The 18,566-nt window shown below is 39.9% G+C and overlaps 1 protein-coding gene across 1 annotated transcript in view; it reads right to left on the bottom strand.

The window, feature by feature from the left end:
- Positions 1–17,750, bottom strand: part of LOC122559754 (thyrotropin-releasing hormone-degrading ectoenzyme-like) — a 112,670-nt gene extending 94,920 nt beyond the window's left edge. The window contains exons 1-3 of the mRNA XM_043709719.2: positions 17,600–17,750; positions 17,125–17,209; positions 15,840–17,027 (exon numbers count right to left, since the gene is read on the bottom strand). Of these exons, the coding sequence (XP_043565654.2) occupies positions 15,840–16,573 (734 nt within the window). The 5' untranslated portion in view covers positions 16,574–17,027; positions 17,125–17,209; positions 17,600–17,750. The remainder of the gene's footprint in view (positions 1–15,839; positions 17,028–17,124; positions 17,210–17,599) is intronic.
- Between the last annotated feature and the right edge of the window lie 816 nt (positions 17,751–18,566).

Below are 18,566 nucleotides of genomic sequence, written 5' to 3'. Positions count from 1 at the left end.
GGACTGCAGATGCTGGAGATCAGAGTCGAGAGTGTGGTGCTAGAAAAGCACAGCAGGTCAGGCAGCATCCGAGGAGAAGGAGAATCGGCGTTTAGGGTATAAGACCTTCATCAGGAATGGTCCTGATGAAGGGTTTATGCCCTAAACATTGACTCTCCTGCTCCTCGGATGCTGCCTGACCTGCTGTGCTTTTCCAGCACCATACTCTCCACTCTGTATGTATTGTAAGTCATTAAAGTTAGTAGGACAGGTTGAGAGATCTGTTAATAATGTAGATAGTATTCTAAGCTTCATAAGTTGCAGAATTTTGTTCAAAAGCAGGAAGATAATGATGAACTTATATGATACTGGTTAGACCCCAGCTGGAGTATTGTATACATTTCTGGCCACCACACTGTGGAAAGGATGTGATTATACTGGGGAGAGTGCAGAAGAGATCTGCAAATATGCTTCCAAAGATGAGACACTTCAATAATGCAGAATGATTGGAGAAGATTGGACTGTTTTCCTTCGAGTAGAAAAAACTAAGAGAAGATGCGACAGAAGTTTTCAAAAGCATGAGGGTCTGGACAGTGAATAGGGAGTTATTTACTTCTTATAAATACATCAAGAGCCAGACGGCACAGATTTAAAGGGTTTTGCTAAAGAAGCAAACACAAGATGACAAAAAAACCTTTACATGCAGCAAATTATTAGGGTACGGGATGCACTGCCTTGAAAAGTGCTGGAAGCAGAATCAATGGAGGCATTCAGAGGGCAAATTGATGCTTTGCTTAAATAGAACCAAACAGCTGCAGGGAAATGGTAGGGGTTTGGCATTAAGACAAGATGCTGAGAGAGCTGGTGCAGACACAATGGGCCAAAGAACCTCCTTCTGCATGACAACATATGAAAATGACATACGCATATAATTTATCATTTCCTGCAATATCACAGAGGGTTGTCCTGAAATATAGAACTCAGATATGATGTCAAATCACTAGCCTGGCTTCACTCTTCATCACTTTTAAAATATTCCTTATGAGAAATCAGTCCCAGCCATCTCACTGTGTTTAAAGTACCAGAGTTATAGAGTCATAAAGCTGTAAAACACGGAAACAGATCCTTTAATCCAACTTGTCCATGCCAACCGGATATCCTAAATTAATCTAGTCCCATTTGCCAATATTTGGCCCATATCTCTCTAAACCCTTCCTATTCACATACCCATCTTGATGCCTTTTAAATACTGCAATTGTATCAGCTTCCACCATTTCCTTTGGCAGCTCATTCCATACACGCATCACCCTCTGATTGAAAACGTTGCCACTTAGGTCCCTTTCAAGTCTTTCCTCTCACCTTAAACCTAATGCCCTCTAGTTTTGGACTCCCCTATTCCAGGGATAAGAGTTGTCTATTTATCCTATCCATGTCCCTCATGATTTTATAAACCTCTGTAAGGTCAACCCTCAGCCTCCGACACGCAGGGAAAACAGCCCTAGTCTATTCTGCCTCTCCCTATAGCTCAAACCCTCCAATCCCAGCAACATCCTTGTAACTCTGTTCTGAACCCTTTCGAGTTTCACAACATCCTGAACTACCTTCTTGGAGCTGGCTTGTCACCAGCCTCGGGTAAAGCCAGTGATGGATAGATTGGAGGTGGGTTTCGATTGAGAATCTGATTTTTAAGACTGTAGCTCTACCAAAACCCTTCCTCAACTACAACCTGCCAGTTTTTGCTAAAATATTCTCCTTACTATATTCTAAAAATAGCAAACACTAGTTTCAACACAGTGCAACGAGGAATAAGGAATAATAATGGTGCTGGTCAAAGTGATATGTCTGAAATGTAATAATACCTTCCCAATTGAACATTCTCAGAATTAATTCTCAGAGTAATAACCACATGTTAATATAAATGAAGTGGCTCTGTACAATTATTGTAAACAATGCCAACCATGAATGAGTATGTTTCACCTCGATCTAGCTGAGAATGGTAAAACCACCACCATCTCTTCTCAGTCAATTAACTGAGTGAGGACTTTTCATGAGTCCCCAAACTGTAAAAAGAATCGATCCTGTCCCTTCGTTTTAATGTACAAAGTAGAAAAGAAAGAAGACACAACAACTGTCCCTGACCTCAGGTGCACCAGAAATCTTTAGAACTGCAGTTAAAATTTCAGCTCAAGGAATTTAGAAGCTAATTTGTCCATACAAATCCCACAAAAGTCACTAATAATAACCAAAAAATTGTTTCTTTTTGTTTATAAAAAGAAACGTTGTGTTAAATAACTGGTCACAGACAGACTGAAGGTTTGCAGCATGGCTGCAAGACAGAAGCATCGCTTAGTAGTCAAGTGATCTTACATCACCTCCTAATGATTGTTCAAAACATTATGGGCATTGCTGGCTTGGCCAATGGTGTAAACATCATGTATTCTCATTCACCCTTTACATTACAATACATAAATGGCTGTTCAAGTTTAAGTTCTTCTTATTGTCTACATTCTGATAGAGGGGGAAAGAATTATCTATCCCGGCGCCAAGGTTATGGATGGGTGACTGGGAAATAACAGGGAGCTGCACTGACATACTCCATGCAACCTTTCCTAGTGCATGAAGCGGGTCAGCTCATTGATCTATGGAGGCACCTAACTTGCTTAGAACCTCTGTAGGGGCAATTTTTCAACCTGTCCGCCATGAGCAGAGTGCCTATCAGAGACCACCAGCTGAGTGGGGGTGGCCACTGTATAACAGGCCAGGCGCCACAAAGAGGACCTGAACTAACCAAAGGCTACAGTAATGGCCAAAACCAATGGGATATTGCCTGGGTTTCTACTCCACCAGAAATCACTTCCAGATGATGTCTCAGCTTTTTAAGTACAATGGGCAGACCAGCAAAGGGCACCATGTGGGCACACAGTCACTGGCCTGTATCAATTGTCCCCCACTGCCCATCCCCTATCCCCTGCCGCTGCAATGGGGCCTGCTGTGTTTCTAGACCTGTCTGTACTCGGACTGAACTCACAGAGTCAACAATCTGCCTGCTGTCCTTGCTAGGATGGTGAGTTTGGAGGCAGCCATGCAAAGCGAGTCACGGAAAGTTGCAAAGCCTGCCTCACTATCAACAACTGCTGGTTCAGGATCCACCCCAGCAACATCAGAATGATGATGGGGTTCCAAAACCCGTGGGAACGTTCTGGGCGAAGAGACAGAGAAATTGGAAAGCAAACTAAGAAAGAAATATTGGCTGCAGTGAGCAAAAGGAGAAGGAAGTATCTAATTTACAGGTCAGGAATAGAAAAGATTCACAATGTTAATTCGGCAATTAATTTGATTATTTGTGATTCATTATCAAACCAGCACTGGGAATTTTGACAACGATTTAAAAAGTGACAAAAACATGACAAATATAGTATTTTTAGGGACTAAGAACTAGGAACTGTAGAGAAGGAAAAGCATTTGGGTATAACTCATTAGAAGTTAGTGCACTTGTAGAAAATATAATTAAAATGGTTAATGAAAGGTTGGTCTTTTAATCAAGGGGGCTTAGATACAATGGAGAGGAAGCTTAGCTTCAGTAGTACAGAATCTTGTTCAGACCCCATCTGGAGTACAGTGTTGTTTCCAAATCTGGGCACACATTTCAGGATGGAAGAGCACAATACTCAAAGCTTGGGTCACCCAAGGCATGAAAGCAATGAACATGAATAAACACAGTCCTGCAGTGAATACTTTGCCAGTTGATATCCAAAAGAACAAACTTTCATCTGAATTCTGGAGTAGAATTAGAATTTTGATAATGCTCTCTGGTACTTAATCTATTCACTTACACTTTGTTGGACTCTGAGCTCCACTTTATCTAAGCATTAAGGCATTTGTATGAAAAGATTGATGACTGTAACAAAATTCTTGCAAGAGTATTGCATTATTTACATCTAATTTGGCTAGTTTAGGACATAAGCTGATCACTCCTGAGCATTTATCATGCGGAAGCCAACACATTTTTGTCTGAACAATGACAGACTGCATACAAATTGATAAATTATTAAAATCTAATCAAAGTTAAAAGATACAAGAAAACGTTGTAACTTTAGTCATGAAAATGCAGCCATGTTAAAGCGCTGCATTATTCTGGAGGGGATTGCTTTCATTACAAGTTGGCAGTCCAGAAATCTGTGAGAAGTTGGCCGGTAATGATCCCTAACAATAGAGATGAAAAGAAATACTCATAATTTTAGCACTTGACACAAAAAAATGAAAATGTGTCAGAAATGTGGAGCCAGAATATCAGCCTTCACAAGGGAACAGAAAAACGCTTGATAAAAATCCTCACTATTATTTGTCACAACTCACAGGGTTATCAAGTCCCACTGTTGTCAGAGTCATGTTAAAAGTTAACATTTTTAAATGAAATATGCAAAACCCGCCCCCAAACTGATTTTCAGATTCAGATTGATAGAACGCATGGACCAGGATTCTGTGCTTAGCAACAATCACTATTCATTACAGGTAATCATATTAAGCTAAATTAAGTAACCTCTACAGGTTAAAACTCCAAACTCTTTATAAACTCCTCCTTACATACACACACACACACACAAAACACACACACAACACACACACACAACACACACACACAACACACACACAACACACACACAACACACACACAACACACACACAACACACACACAACACACACACAACACACACACAACACACACACAACACACACACACAACACACACACAACACACACACAACACACACACACACAACACACTGCTTCCAGTGTCTTGTAAGAGGCACAGGTTGGCTGTTTCATTTCTGAAAGATCTCTGGTTTATCCTAATATCTATCCTTATCTCTATACACAAGTTGCAGCTTCTGTTGATAAGGTAAGCTGGTTTTCTTCAAGTTTAAAGTGGCTTGCTGCCGAGAACTGAGAGGCAGAATTTCTATCTGCTGCAGACCTGTTGGTATCTCTTTTGATCTGACTGGTTTTCTCTGCCCTGTTTACTGCCCAAGTTGTTCAGTTAATTGACAACCAATCACGTTGCTGTTGGCAGATATAGATTCATTGTCATTGATAACTGTTCCCTAGTCCACAAACCAACCAGCTTCACTTGGAAACAATCCCTTGCTCCAGTCTGTCTGCACCTTGGAACCATATGCAGTTCAGGCTGGGTTAGGACTGCAGATTTTCTTCCCTAAAGAGAACTACTGAACAAATGTTTTTTTTCCAACAGTTGATGATAGTAATTAGGGTTACTTAAACAATCCCTCTAACCAGATTAGTTAATTGAATTTAAATTCCACCAACTGCTGTGGTAAGATTTGAAGTAAGGTACCCAGAACATGAATTCAAGCATGTGGATTACCAGTCCAGTAACATTACCACTATCTCCACTAAAAAGTTTTATTCCCATCATTATTCCAAGACCAGAATTTAAAATGAGGAAGACTACCTTAATCCTCAGTTGAAAATGGGTTCGTGAGATAGGCATTTGATCAGGGCCAGGAAATTAGCTGGAGCTGCTGTTATTCAGTCAGAAGTGCAGCACTAATCAAGCTCAAATGTATCAATGGAGTTCTGCTACACACAAATCAAAGATATGGTGATAGTGCAAAAGCAGGTCCAGGAATACTCTACACCCAAATCTTCTTCCATTAATACGACCTGAAATGTAGGTCTTCAAATGTTTGGGATATTTTTAGTCTCAATGTACCTCAGTTGGTTGCACTTTTACCTTTGAGACACATAGGTTTTGGGTTCAAGTCTCACTCCAGGGCTCAAGCATAAAAATCAAAATTGGTAATCTATGACAGTGTTGAGGGCACACTGCACTAAAACAAAAAACACTCCCTTTCAGTGAGGTGCTGAACCAAGGCCCTGATAAATGTGACTATCAGGAAAAATCAGTGTAGAATGGTTCTAGCTGAGATTCTGTAACACATGAATAATGAATACTATAAAACTCAATTAAATGCATAATATGCAATGATAAAGATGTTGAGACATCATACAGAGCTCAAGAACAGTTCTAAATCATGCTTTGAAAAGAAGTCAGCAATATTAATTAATTAGTTAGTTTCTCCACTCAGACGGAGAACAAAATGAAGAATTGGGACAAAAATTGAAGATGGCGTCAAAGGATGAACCAGAGAATTGGCACTAGACATAAGCAGGTTGGTGGAGTGAATTCTATCCATCACCAAAATTCCTTCAATGCTTCCTTCACTCTAGTCCTCAATTTGTATCTTTCCTTTGTTTCACTTCTGAAGTCCTCCCTGACTCAACTTGTCCATAAGACCCACCTCCTGATCCTGCGATCCCATTCCCACTGCTTGTCTCAATATTAGTCGATATTCAAAATAGTAATCTCTCTCTTCAGGTATTGTCCTGACCTTCTTTAAATCTGTCACCATCAGCCCTGTCCTCAAAAAACTACTCAATGGACCTTGCAAATGACTATCCCGTCTCCAACCACCTAATTTTCAGCAGATATAGTCGAGAACTCCGGATTACTTGTGGTAAAGCTACACTCACAGAGCCAGACCAAATCAAAGACAACTCACAACCACTTATTGCACAGCATATTGTCCTCGATTATGAGGGGCCAACATCAAAAACAAAGGCAAATTTTAAAACTTCATGATGTGGCCTGCACATTAACTTTGCATGCTGTAGAAAGAGATGCCATGGAGCGGGGAGGAGATAACGGTTTCATCCATTTTATGCCACTTACTGGACTGATCTAAAAGAACATAAATAGTTGGATCCATGAATTCTTAAAATGGAAAATGTCAATTAGTAAATGACATAGCAAGTTATAATGCCTATCCAGTTTGCTGAATAGAGGAATTAATTAGAGACATCTGGAATGTGTTCTTCATGCTCTACAGGTTTTATTTGTTGTCCTTAAAATTAAACAATTGATCTTTTTTCTTAAACATTTATTTGTTAGTATCTGTACTTAGAGTATTTGGAACCCCTATTCTCTTTGTGTTAAATAATAGGCGCAAGTAATATGCATTTTCACATATTTACAAATGCAAGCTTTCCATAGGCACATTTTTAACATCAATCACACTTGTAGACAGATCTCATGTCACAATTCATCTTTCTATTAAATAATAATGTAACTTATGGGTTTGGTTGACATAATTGGCTGGAGGATGCCAACAGTGTGAACTCAATTTCTGCACTGGATGAGAAGGGCTCTCCTCCTCAAACTTTTCCCTGCCCCAGAGGTATGATAACCCTCAGGTTAAGCCACCACCTGTCTCCTTAATGAGAGAGCAATCCTCGGACTCTGGCAATGTGTACATGTAACCATTGACTTCCTGGTGACTTTTTAAGAGGTTACCTGATAAATGTAGTATGACAAGGCCGATTCTGAATAAGTAAACAATCTAATTTTATCGTAAGTGAATATTTAGATATGACCACGCTCATTCAATACAGCTCCTCTTTGTGCAAACACAGAATGAGCATTGGATCATGATTGTCTTCTTGAACAAAGTAACTATTGGCATTCCCCTTCCAAGCCTGAATGATATTGAATAATTCTGTGTTGAAAACTTGACTGTACTTCCTTCTCTGCCTTTTCATACTCTGAAAGAGCAGAATCATCGTATCCCAATACAGTGGGCAAAAATTCATTGCTACCATCATTGCCTTTCATTAAAATATATTTTATGTGGAAACAACCATCAAAGCTTAACTCATTAGCATGTAAAACACTTACCCTCTAAGTCTTTTGTGCCAAATTTGCACAAACATCATCAGTTATCACTGGCCAGGATAGGATTTATTGTCCATCCCTAATTTCCATTCAGAAGGGGACAGTGAGCTGCCTTCTTGAGTCACTGCACATGGTGTAGATAGATCCGTAATGCCATTAGGGAGGATTTTGACCCATAGACTGTGAAGTGAGTGACAGAATTCTAAGACAGGATGGTGTTTGGCTTGCAACCTGCAGGTGATGGCATTCCTGTGCATCTACTGCTCTGTCCTTCTCGTTGATAAAGGTCACAGATTTGGAAAATGCTGTATAATGCCACAAACAAAAGGGAAGTGGGAGTGAATTTAAACTATGACTGACTTTCCAATGTTTAAGCTTAACTATTTTATCTCACGCCCGACTTGTGCCTTGCAGGTGATGAACAGGCTTTGAGGACTCAGGCAGTGAGTCACTCGTTGCAAAATTTCCAGTCTATGACTTGCTCTCTTAGCTTCAGCACTTAAGACTGGTCCACTCAGTTCCTATCAATGGTCAAGATTAGAATGGTACTGGAAAAGCACAGCAGGTCAGGCAGCATCCGAGGAGCAGGAAAATTGACATTTCGGGCAAAGGCCCTGAAGGTGATTTTCCTGCTCCTTGGATGCTGCCTGACCTGCTGTGCTTTTCCAGTACCACTCTAATCTTGACTCTAATCTCCAGCATCTGCAGTACCCACTTCTGTCTCCTTTCAATGGTGACCACCCTACGACATAGATAAATGAGGATTCAACAAAGTTAATGCCATTCAATGTCAAGGGTTGAAGGTAGGATTCTGTCACATTGGAGACAGTCATTACCTGGTATTTATTTGGCCACAGACTTGGACATGGACTATTTCAGTAACTGACTAGTCACTTGCACTTGAAAGATCAACTGTTTCTCTCTCCACTGGTGGCACGTGATCTGAATATTTTCAGCAATTTCTGTTTATATTTTCAATCAGGAACACATCTATATATTGATCTTTGATGAAAGTTAATACCTTAATTGCCCATCACCATTCCACACCAATTCCTCAATTGTCATTCCACATGTCATTTGTGAAACAAAATGATAATAGAACTGTTGGACGAATTAGTGTTAGCAAATTGATTTAAAACCACAATATTTTCCATTGCAGTGAATAGAATGTATCAATTGAGTGTTGTCCTTAATAGTCCATTTAAGTACTTCAGTTACAAAAAATGCAATGAGCAATTTAAATATTTGCCAACAGCACAAACAGGACATTGAATTACTGAGCTGTTGGAATCGTATTAACTTCAGTTCCTGCAGATGAAAACCAGAAAGTATGGCTTCCTCAGTAATGTCCAACACTTGTTTTCATTATGCCATGGGATGTGGGTGTTTCAGCAAGATCAGCATTATATCTGTCTCCTTCTAAAATTCATAAATAGCACTATACGAGGAGTTCTTTCATTTCAGCCTATTTCAGGCCAACTGAATGTATTTCTTTCTCCCAGTCTCTTCCAACCTATATTTGTGACTCTTCTGACAACCTGCGTTATTTCACTAATTTTCGGTTTCCTTGCCATAATCAAACTGCTTCCCCCTCGTTATGATTATCCAATCTCTCTACGCTGCCATTCCTTACCAGGTTAGTGTGTAGGTTCACTGCTACTTTCTTGAACAAAAGTCCATCTACTATCACCTTCCTCTGCCTGGGTGAACGTGTTCTCTTGCCTCCTGGTCCAGAGGTACAGACACTACCAGAGCACCACAGAATTGAGGACAATTGTTAACAGCCAATCCTTGTCACTCATTGGGTTACCTCTCTTTTCTCCTTTTAAGGATGATCTTCAGGCAACATGAAGTCAAGCTGATCATTAATTACACACTTGCAATGATCACATGATCCTTTCTCCATACTCATTCAATTGAAGCTACTTAAAAATTATTAAATGTTGTTCCATAATCAAACATCAGCTCTGTATCATTTTATGTTTGGATCTCAGCGCATTGCAAAGTCCATGCTGAAAGAAAGTCAGATTCATGGGAGGGTGGGACTTTCAGAGCAAACAGCTTTTGCATTTTCTGCAATACTTTGGAGTTGAGTGAAGGGAGGAAGTTTGGAGGCAAACTTCAGAAGGTTGTCCGCTGAGGGTAAAATTCACAAAAACATAAACAAAAAGCTGGCCCTTGTGGACGATCATTATGGAAAAAAATATCCTTACATAGGGCTTCCATGTTCCAAATAGGTACTGCGGATCTGAAATGCAGACAATATAGAGTGCTTTAATAAGCATGCCCTCATGCAGACTCTGAATGCATTGTAAGCTGACTGGCTGCTTTCAGGTGTGCTGAGCATATAGGAGCAAAGGAAAATGGGCCATTCAGCCCATCATTGCTGCTCCACAATTTAAGATGCTCAGGATTGATCGAACACTTCAACGCCTTTCATCCACACTATCCCCATAACCAGTTCTGCTACTGATAAATCAGAATTCTTTAATCTCTACTTCAAACATTCTCAAAAACTGAGCTGCCGCAGCTCTTTGGGTAAACAATCCCAAACATTTACAGCTTTCTTACTAAATGATTTCTCCTCATCTCAGTCCTAAGGTGGCATCAGCCATACTTTCAAACTGCTCTCCCTGGTTTCAGACTCCCTGGTCTTACCTGGATCTGCCCTGTCTATTCCTTTAAACATTTATTGGTTCCAATGAGATCACCTGTTCAAAACTCTAGAGAATACAGGCTTAGATTTTCCAATCTCTTTCCGGAACAATCGCTATCTCAGGTACATGTTCCTGAGATATGGAGACCAAAATTGCACACATTACACTAGGTGTGGTCTAACCTAACTTCTATACAATCGAAGCAAGGTTTCACTACTCCTGTAGTCAGATCCTCTTGCGATTAAGGCTAATGTTACATTAGCTTTCCTAATAGCTTGTGTACCTGCATGTTAAACGTTCAGTCACTTACTAACAAGGACATAGATTCCTCTGTACATCCCCTCTCTTCAACCTCCTAGCACTGATAAAGTATTCTCCACATCTGTTCTTCCTAACAAAGTGGATAACTTCAAATTAGACAGATCAAAAGACTCAGGCCTCTGGTTCCAATTATAGAGGGTTAGTAAATGCTGTTTTGTGTGATCAGCCCTACAAAATCTGATAAATGCATGAGACAAAAAAAATCATGGACAATGTATAATTAATACACCAAGGTGAAATGAGGGGTTGAAACCAAGACATGCTGTAAGAATGCATACATTGGTAACTTGTCCTTGAAAGGGTTCAGAAAAGATTTACAAGGATGTTGCCAGGGTTATAGGGTTTGAGCTGTAGGGAGAGGCTGAACAGACTGGGGCTATTTTCCCCAGAGCTTCAGAGGCTGATGGGTGACCTTATAGAGGTTTATAAAATCATGAGGGGCATAGATAAGGTAAATAGGCTGTCTTTTCCCCAGGGTGGGGGCATCCAAAACTAGAGGACATAAGTTTAAGGTGAGACAGCAAAGGTTTAAAAGGGATCCAACAGGCAACTTTTTCATGCAGAGGATGGTGCATGTATGGAATGAGCTGCCAGAGGAAGTGGTGGAGGTTGGTACAATTACAACTTTTAAAAGGCATCTGGATGGGTATATGAATAGCAAGGGTTTAGAGGGATATGGGGCAAATGGGACTAGATTTATTTAGGATATCTGGTCAGCATGGACATGTTGGATCGAAGGGTCTGTTTCCATCCTGTATATCTCTCTGAGTCTGACTCTAAACGAAGTGAGAATAGAATTTTTCCCTCAATGCTATATGGGTTATTTTTGCTTATTAACATTTTCCCATAGACAACAATAACAATTCATACCTACATCAACATAAACATGTTTAATTAAATGAGCATTTGTCCAAGTGAAAAATGAACTTTTTTTTGTCATTATTGACCAATACTGATATTTTAACCCAAAGCTAGGTATTACAGAAAAGGAGGCAAAGAAATCATTGTCTTGTCTAGTAGAGACGTGCTTAGAAGCACAAAGAGTTCATCATGTATTGTCAAAGACAATTCTACTATTTTCTCACAACAGATCTGAGAGCAATGCTGAGGATACAAAAGATGACAAAACTTGACCAAATGATGCAAAGCAGCAGACCTATGAAAGAGGTTGCATTGTGGCCATGTCTCTATTGGTAACTCACCTCCTGTTAAAAGCACGCATTGAAACTAACCTAGCCTCACTGTTACTGAAGATGCCACTCAGTCTTTGCTGCCATTATTGACTCTAACCAAATCGATCAAAGCAACCTTAAATCTCATCACTAAAGGCAGCTCACACTCAGATCTGAATAAAGTTACATCTAAAGAGTAGAATTGAAGTGTATTCTGAAACAAAAATAGGAAAACACTGTGCATACACAAAAACAGAAATTTCTGGAAAAACTCAGCAGGTCTGCCAGTATATGTGGAAGAATCATTTGACCTGAAACGTTAACTCTGATTTCTCTCCACAGATGCTGCCAGATCTGCTCAGCTTTTCCTGCAATTGCTGTTTTTTTGTTTCTGATTTACAGCATCTGCAATTCCTTCAGTTTTTAAAATGCTGTACATATTCAGCAAGACAGGCAGTATCCATGGAACATTTCAGATTGATGACCTTTCATTACTTAAACATTAACTCGATTTCTTTTCACCTGCCTGACCAGTTGATTATTTCTAGCATTTTCTCTCTATTTCAGATTACCAGCATCCACATTATTCTGTTTTTAAAATATATGCATCTGGTTGTGCCATTTGTTTTACATTCACTCTTACACAACAAGTAACTCCTGCTCAATCTCCATCAAACAACCATTTAGCTGGACTTTGCACATTCTGCACTGCTGCACAACTCAGGCACTGCGTGTTCCATAAGGAGATTCACAAAGTGTTTTAACTCACCCAACTTACATTTAGCCAGTTTAATATATATAAGCACCTCTTTATTACAGTGTTGCATACATTTTATTTCACTTCTGTGATGCTTGCAAATTTAGAAAAGTCACATAGATCAGAGTACAGTTTTCATTGCATCAGTGCACTTTTCCATGACTAATATAGAAGATCAATAAATAGCCCATTCCATGAAAAGGAAAAAAATTGGGGCTAATGCTGCATGGCTAAAAAAAATAGTTTCCATACATAAAGTGAATTTGACTCCCTCAAGGCCTCCCAAAGTGCTTCAAAACCAAACAGATTTTTTACAAGTATGGTCACTGGTATTTTCTAATCATACGCTGTAGCAAATTTGTACAGAGCAAAACCCCACGAATTAGTAAATGAGTTGATCCATTAATCTCTCCCGGTAGGCGCAAGAATGATTTATGTTGACCCAAACGCAGAGAATGCTGGAGAAACTCAGGCCTGGCAGCATCTGTGGAGACAGGAAGAGCCGCCGGATCGAATGAATGTCTGCAGCATTCTCGGTGCTTGTTTCAGATTTCCAGCGCCTGCTGTATTTTGGCTTTTATCAAAGTACGCGGAGCGAACTGTCGATTCCTCTTCAAAAAAAGTCTCCTCAGATACCGCATTAATGTAAGTTGACTTTTGCATAAAATAATCGGGAAGCAAACTTGATTTTTCATTTTTGGCATTCCTATTAATTATAACAAACCTGAAATGTCAACATTCCTGCTCCTCCAGTGCTGACTGACCTGCTGTGTTTTTCCAGCTTCACATTTTGTCAATTCTGACTTCCTGCATTGGCAGTCCTTCCTATCTCCTTAATAATAATCATATCTACTCCCAGGTCTAATGTGCTGTAATCTGATGTTTAATAAAACTCCCTTAATGCTATTCGTCGTTGAAAAATATTGCTATCTTCTAACATGTTTAGGAAAGTTACCGTGAGACTGTTCATTAAAGCAGAACTCCATGTGGGGTTGTGGGGTTTCCTGTGTGTTAGTATTACAGTGCAAACAATGAGTTATTAAGGTGAGTCCGTTTTATTTAAAGTAAAACTTTGAAGTGTCAGTATGAATTCTTCAGGTCTGCACTCCAGCCCATCAGAGTTAGAATGTAATATTGTTATTACTTAGCAATTCTTTCTGGTCAATTTTATGAAATGATCCACAAAGGAAAGGAACTGATGTTGTCAAACCCAATTCCAGACAGACATCTCACTGCCACCAGAAGAACTGAACTTTCACTCCATCAAACCGAACAGGAATCAAAATCTGAACAATCTTTGCAAAAGAAATCAGCACAATTGAGCTCAACCTACAATGTTCTCTTTCCTCATTGTCATGAAATGATTTGTGGTATTTTTTGGAAAGGAATGACTTTTTTTTATTCATTCTGGAGATGTGATCTTCGTTGGCTGGGCCAGCATTTAATACCCATCTGTAGTACTCTTGAGAAGCTGGTGATGACCTGTCTTCTTAAACTACTGCAATCCATTTGCCATAGGGACATCCATGATGCCATTATGGAGGGAGTTCCAGGATGTTGACCTAGTAATACTGCAGGAGCAGTGATACATTCCAAGTCAGGAGGGAGTGACCTGGAGGGAAATATGCAAGTGGTGGGGTCCCCAAGTATCTGCTACTTTTGTCCTTCTGGATGTTAGTGGTCGTGAATCAGGAAGGTACTGCCTTGCTGAATTTCCGCAATGCATCTTGTAGATGGTACACACGGTTGCTACTGTATGTTGGTGGTGGACAGAGTGAATGTTTGTGTTGTGCCAATCAAGTGGGCTGCTTTGTCTAGGATGATAATTTACCAAATTTGTACTTCTCTTGCAGCTGTACCAATTGCAGAATTAATTGGAACTTGGTAATAATTCATATTTAAACCATTTGAATGGAAGCTAACCTAATAACTCGGCAACCTTTTAATATAAACACTAGACTGTCTGCACACTTTGTGCTCTTGCAGTTTGCTGTACAGCACTGCAGCATCTGAAGTGCAAACAGAAGATTCTACATCCATATATTAGTTGCCAATTTATTTAACTATGTTTTCTATCAATACTTTTTAAAACATTTTTATGGCTCTGTGATTACTCCTGAATCTAATTGTAAATCAGCCTCAAACAGAACAATGCATTTCTCCTTATGATACACACTTGGCATTTGTGTAACCTGATCTTTCACACCAATATTAATGACAAATATGCAGTAGAACTCTGCTGTTTACTTTGTAGAAATGAGAATCTGGCATCAACAACAGGACCATCCAGAGAGGGCACTGTTGCCTCATTAGCTCCATAGCCAATGCACAACATAAATTCATTATGATAAAAAAAAAGTTTTTTTTAAAAAATGTTGTGGTTCAATTATCCCATTGATTCTGTTCAACAATTAGAAATATTACCAGGGGAATAAGTCATCATAGCAGAGTTCTGTGGATCTGTGGTTTTCCAACATTCCCTAGTATATACAAACATGATTACAGCAGCCCCTACTGGCACAATGTTAACAAATTATATACAGGGAACACAGGGATTATTAACCAAGAGATCCCAGGTCCTTCTAGTTTGTCTTTTTATAGTAATGTATTTGCATGGTACAGTGGCTATGGAAATGTTCCCGAACCATTAATCTCTAATGATTAATCTTCAACAGACCTACACAAGGTCTTGTTGTAACACCACTGGTACACAACAAGTCTGAATGTAGGATATTTCTCCTTGGTGCAGATAAACTAACGGAATGTGTTGAGAGTCTGTATGTAGCAAATGCCAACGAGTTAAAAAAAACACACCTGCTATTAACAACAACAATCCAAAATTACAATAACTTTTAAATAATTGAAGAATAATAGTTAAATATTCAATGTAGTGCTAATTAGGATCATTGAAAAATCCACCAGTTTTCCTTCAAATCTTGAACTCAATGACTGAGAAAATGGGTCATCCCAAAGTTTTTTTTAAAAGATTACATAATATATTCAAAAGCTGATTTCAATTAGTTTATATATTCCATCTGCACTTTTAAGCTTTTTTGTGATGTTACAATCATCTGGTATGATAATCACTTTTTCGTAAAGGCTAAAGAGCAATGAAATTGCTCAACACTTCAATTCACATTTATGTTACTGTTTTCTAATCAGCTAAAATGCTCATTAACTAGTTAACTTTTGGCAAACATACCTTCTCTCTCCATTTGTCACGTAGGAGCTCCGAAAGAAGCCAAGTAATTCATCTGCTATTTTGGCACTGTATTTTATTGTCGCAGTGTAGTGTTTCTGTGCTTTCAGCTCCCTGGTCAACATAATCACTAAAACTTGATTCTGTGGATATAGGAAATATTTTCTAATCCCAAGGTGTTCAGAGGTATTTGCAACAGTGACCTCAACCCCTTCAACTGGCAGCTTGTCTGCATGCAGCACTATGTATTTCGTAGGGTTCACACAGTGCATCCAAATGCAGATTTCTCCAGCAAAAGTAAAGTTATCCATGAAAGCAGTTAAGTTCAGATCATAATGATAGGGTTTTATTGAAGTGGGCAGTCTCAGCTGTGCCCATGGCTTTTCAGCAATTTTACTAGGATTGGGATTGCTGAGGCTCTCTCGAGTCTGGTTGAACTTGGCCCCACTGTACACAGTGGCATTCCCTACCTTAGTGCTGCCATCATTAGAGCATTCTTCAAACTTGACACTCAGAAGCACGGCTATAATTGTGACTATGATGAGACCCAAGATGGAAATGGCAAAGCCCAGTACTAGCCTCCTATGCACTGTGATGTGTCTTTCAGTGGTCCTGGGTCGAACCATCACAGAGTCGGCCCACTGATCGGACAGCCCCCGTCCATTCCTCATGGAGTCTTCTTCAATTACCATCTGTGTGAAAGACATACTTTTGTCTCGTTTATCCTCCAATGCCATCACATTCACTGCTTCTAGTCTTTAAAAGGTGCAGATTACAAGAAGAAAAGGGAGCAAACAGTGCTTCCTTGGCTCACAGTCTTATTCAGTTGCACTGAAGGCAAGGAGATCTTTGCACTGACGAAGAGAAAAATCCAATCTTCTGTCAATGAAGGTTTTGTTTGATTGCAACTAATATTGGTCTGAAAATCAATAATGGAAAAGGGGTTTAAAGAAATGCTGTTTGTCAGACAACAGATTACATTCCACTTGTCTCCTGCAAGTCCATGTTTTCTGATATTTCCGTCTCAGTATTTCAAGTGGAAAGATCTGGCTGTTCTAGTGGATATAGGTGATGGATCTTGGCACTGGCAAATCACCATGTTGGGAGTGAATACTCAAAATGTCACAGTCCTGGACAAGCCTCGCAGAGAAGTGCAGACCACCAAAGCAACAACTTTCACGTCTCTGCCACCTGTTAGAGAAAGGAGATTCAATTAAGAGCACGAATGTGAAACACTGGCATAATCAAACAGAACGTGACTGTCATCTTGCTACAGGTTGGTACTAACCCTATTTGTTGGTCATGCCCATGTTTAATAGTAAATCACTTTAACTTCAATCAGCACTCCAATAGCCTTGACTCCTAAAACAAAACTGAAGAGAAATAATAAATAGTTGATGAATAGTCATGATCACAATTCTGTGAACACATCTGTAACGGATACGACTGTTGTACCTTATTAAAATGCACATCAAATCATTAAAATAAACCATAATAGCAATGAAATCATTGAAAACCTGGTTGCTAGTATTAAGCCCTGTGCACATTAACACACTGGTGAGAAAGATGGCCCTACCAAACAGCCAAGATGTAGCAAAGCAAACAAGAGATACCGTCCCAGGATTGTGTTCTTGGGATTCCAAAGTCTGCTCCCACTGTCTCTGAATTTCTCACTTGGTTTGCAAACACCAGAACACAGATTTATAAACAACCCTGAGGGCAAAAAAAAATCAAAATACATGGAAAATATACATTGTACATACTTTTAGAAAACTCTCAAACAAACCCGTTCACCGTTGCGGCGTGGAGACCTCCGCACAATTGGAAGAAAGCGAGTGTGTGTCAGGTTGTAAAGGGACTGGATGGAGCAGGCTGTACAGCCACAGCAAGTTTCCCGCTGGCTGCTGGCAGTGCCGGCTGCTTCGCTCAGTTTTCACTGGAGCTCGCTGCTGCCGCCTGCTGCCCGAACACTTGAGAGCGGACCAAGCCAGCAGCGTCACTGATCCGCCTCTCCCACCTTCAGCATCCAGGGCTCATTCTCCGCTTCCTCCCACACCCTCCACTAGCTCCATTTGTTACTGCAATTACAAACCTGCTGCGGCTTGTGTATCTTCAGAGAACTGCCACCTCCCAGCAATATCTGGAATTAAAGCCTCTCGAGAGAAAGACTTCAAAAGAAACTGCTAATACCACTCAATTTATATAGTTTGCAATTGGTCTCCATGTTGTAAAATATTTATCAAAACACATAGGGAGGATGGAACTGCAAAGTTACACCGGGTTTGTAAACTACCCCATTTATAGCTTTCCTCTGTTAATACATTGATAATACGAATATTTATGAATTTCCTTGTCTGCATCTTACATAGGGGTCAGTTTCACACAAGTGCTCAGAGATCTCCCTTCTATTCTGATATTTTTCCCAATCAATCTGTTCGGAGCTAGTACTACAGACCTCTACAGTAGGTGGGCCTTGAACCCCGGTCTCCTGGCCCAGAAGTTGGGACACTGCGGCTGCATCATTCGAGCCCTCATTCAGGGTCAATGACGCTTCAGTGACATTCCCGGTCGGTGCCAAGTGTCGCCAAACACAGTTTTAAAAGGGTGGGAAGTTTGGCCGAACAGGGAGGTGGAAATCAAAGTTGTTTAATAAAGGGGAAAAGAAGCAGAAAACTGTCTGTGAAATGTATAAAATCTTAAACTGTGTACAGGCCACTCATTCCACTTGGA

Source organism: Chiloscyllium plagiosum, unplaced genomic scaffold, assembly GCF_037043375.1.
Source record: "Chiloscyllium plagiosum isolate Xiang-an unplaced genomic scaffold, Cpla_swu_hap1 HiC_scaffold_19, whole genome shotgun sequence".
Taxonomy (NCBI): domain Eukaryota; kingdom Metazoa; phylum Chordata; class Chondrichthyes; order Orectolobiformes; family Hemiscylliidae; genus Chiloscyllium; species Chiloscyllium plagiosum.
The sequence above is the reverse complement of the archived record's forward strand: the minus strand, read 5'-3'. Positions and strand labels throughout refer to the sequence as shown.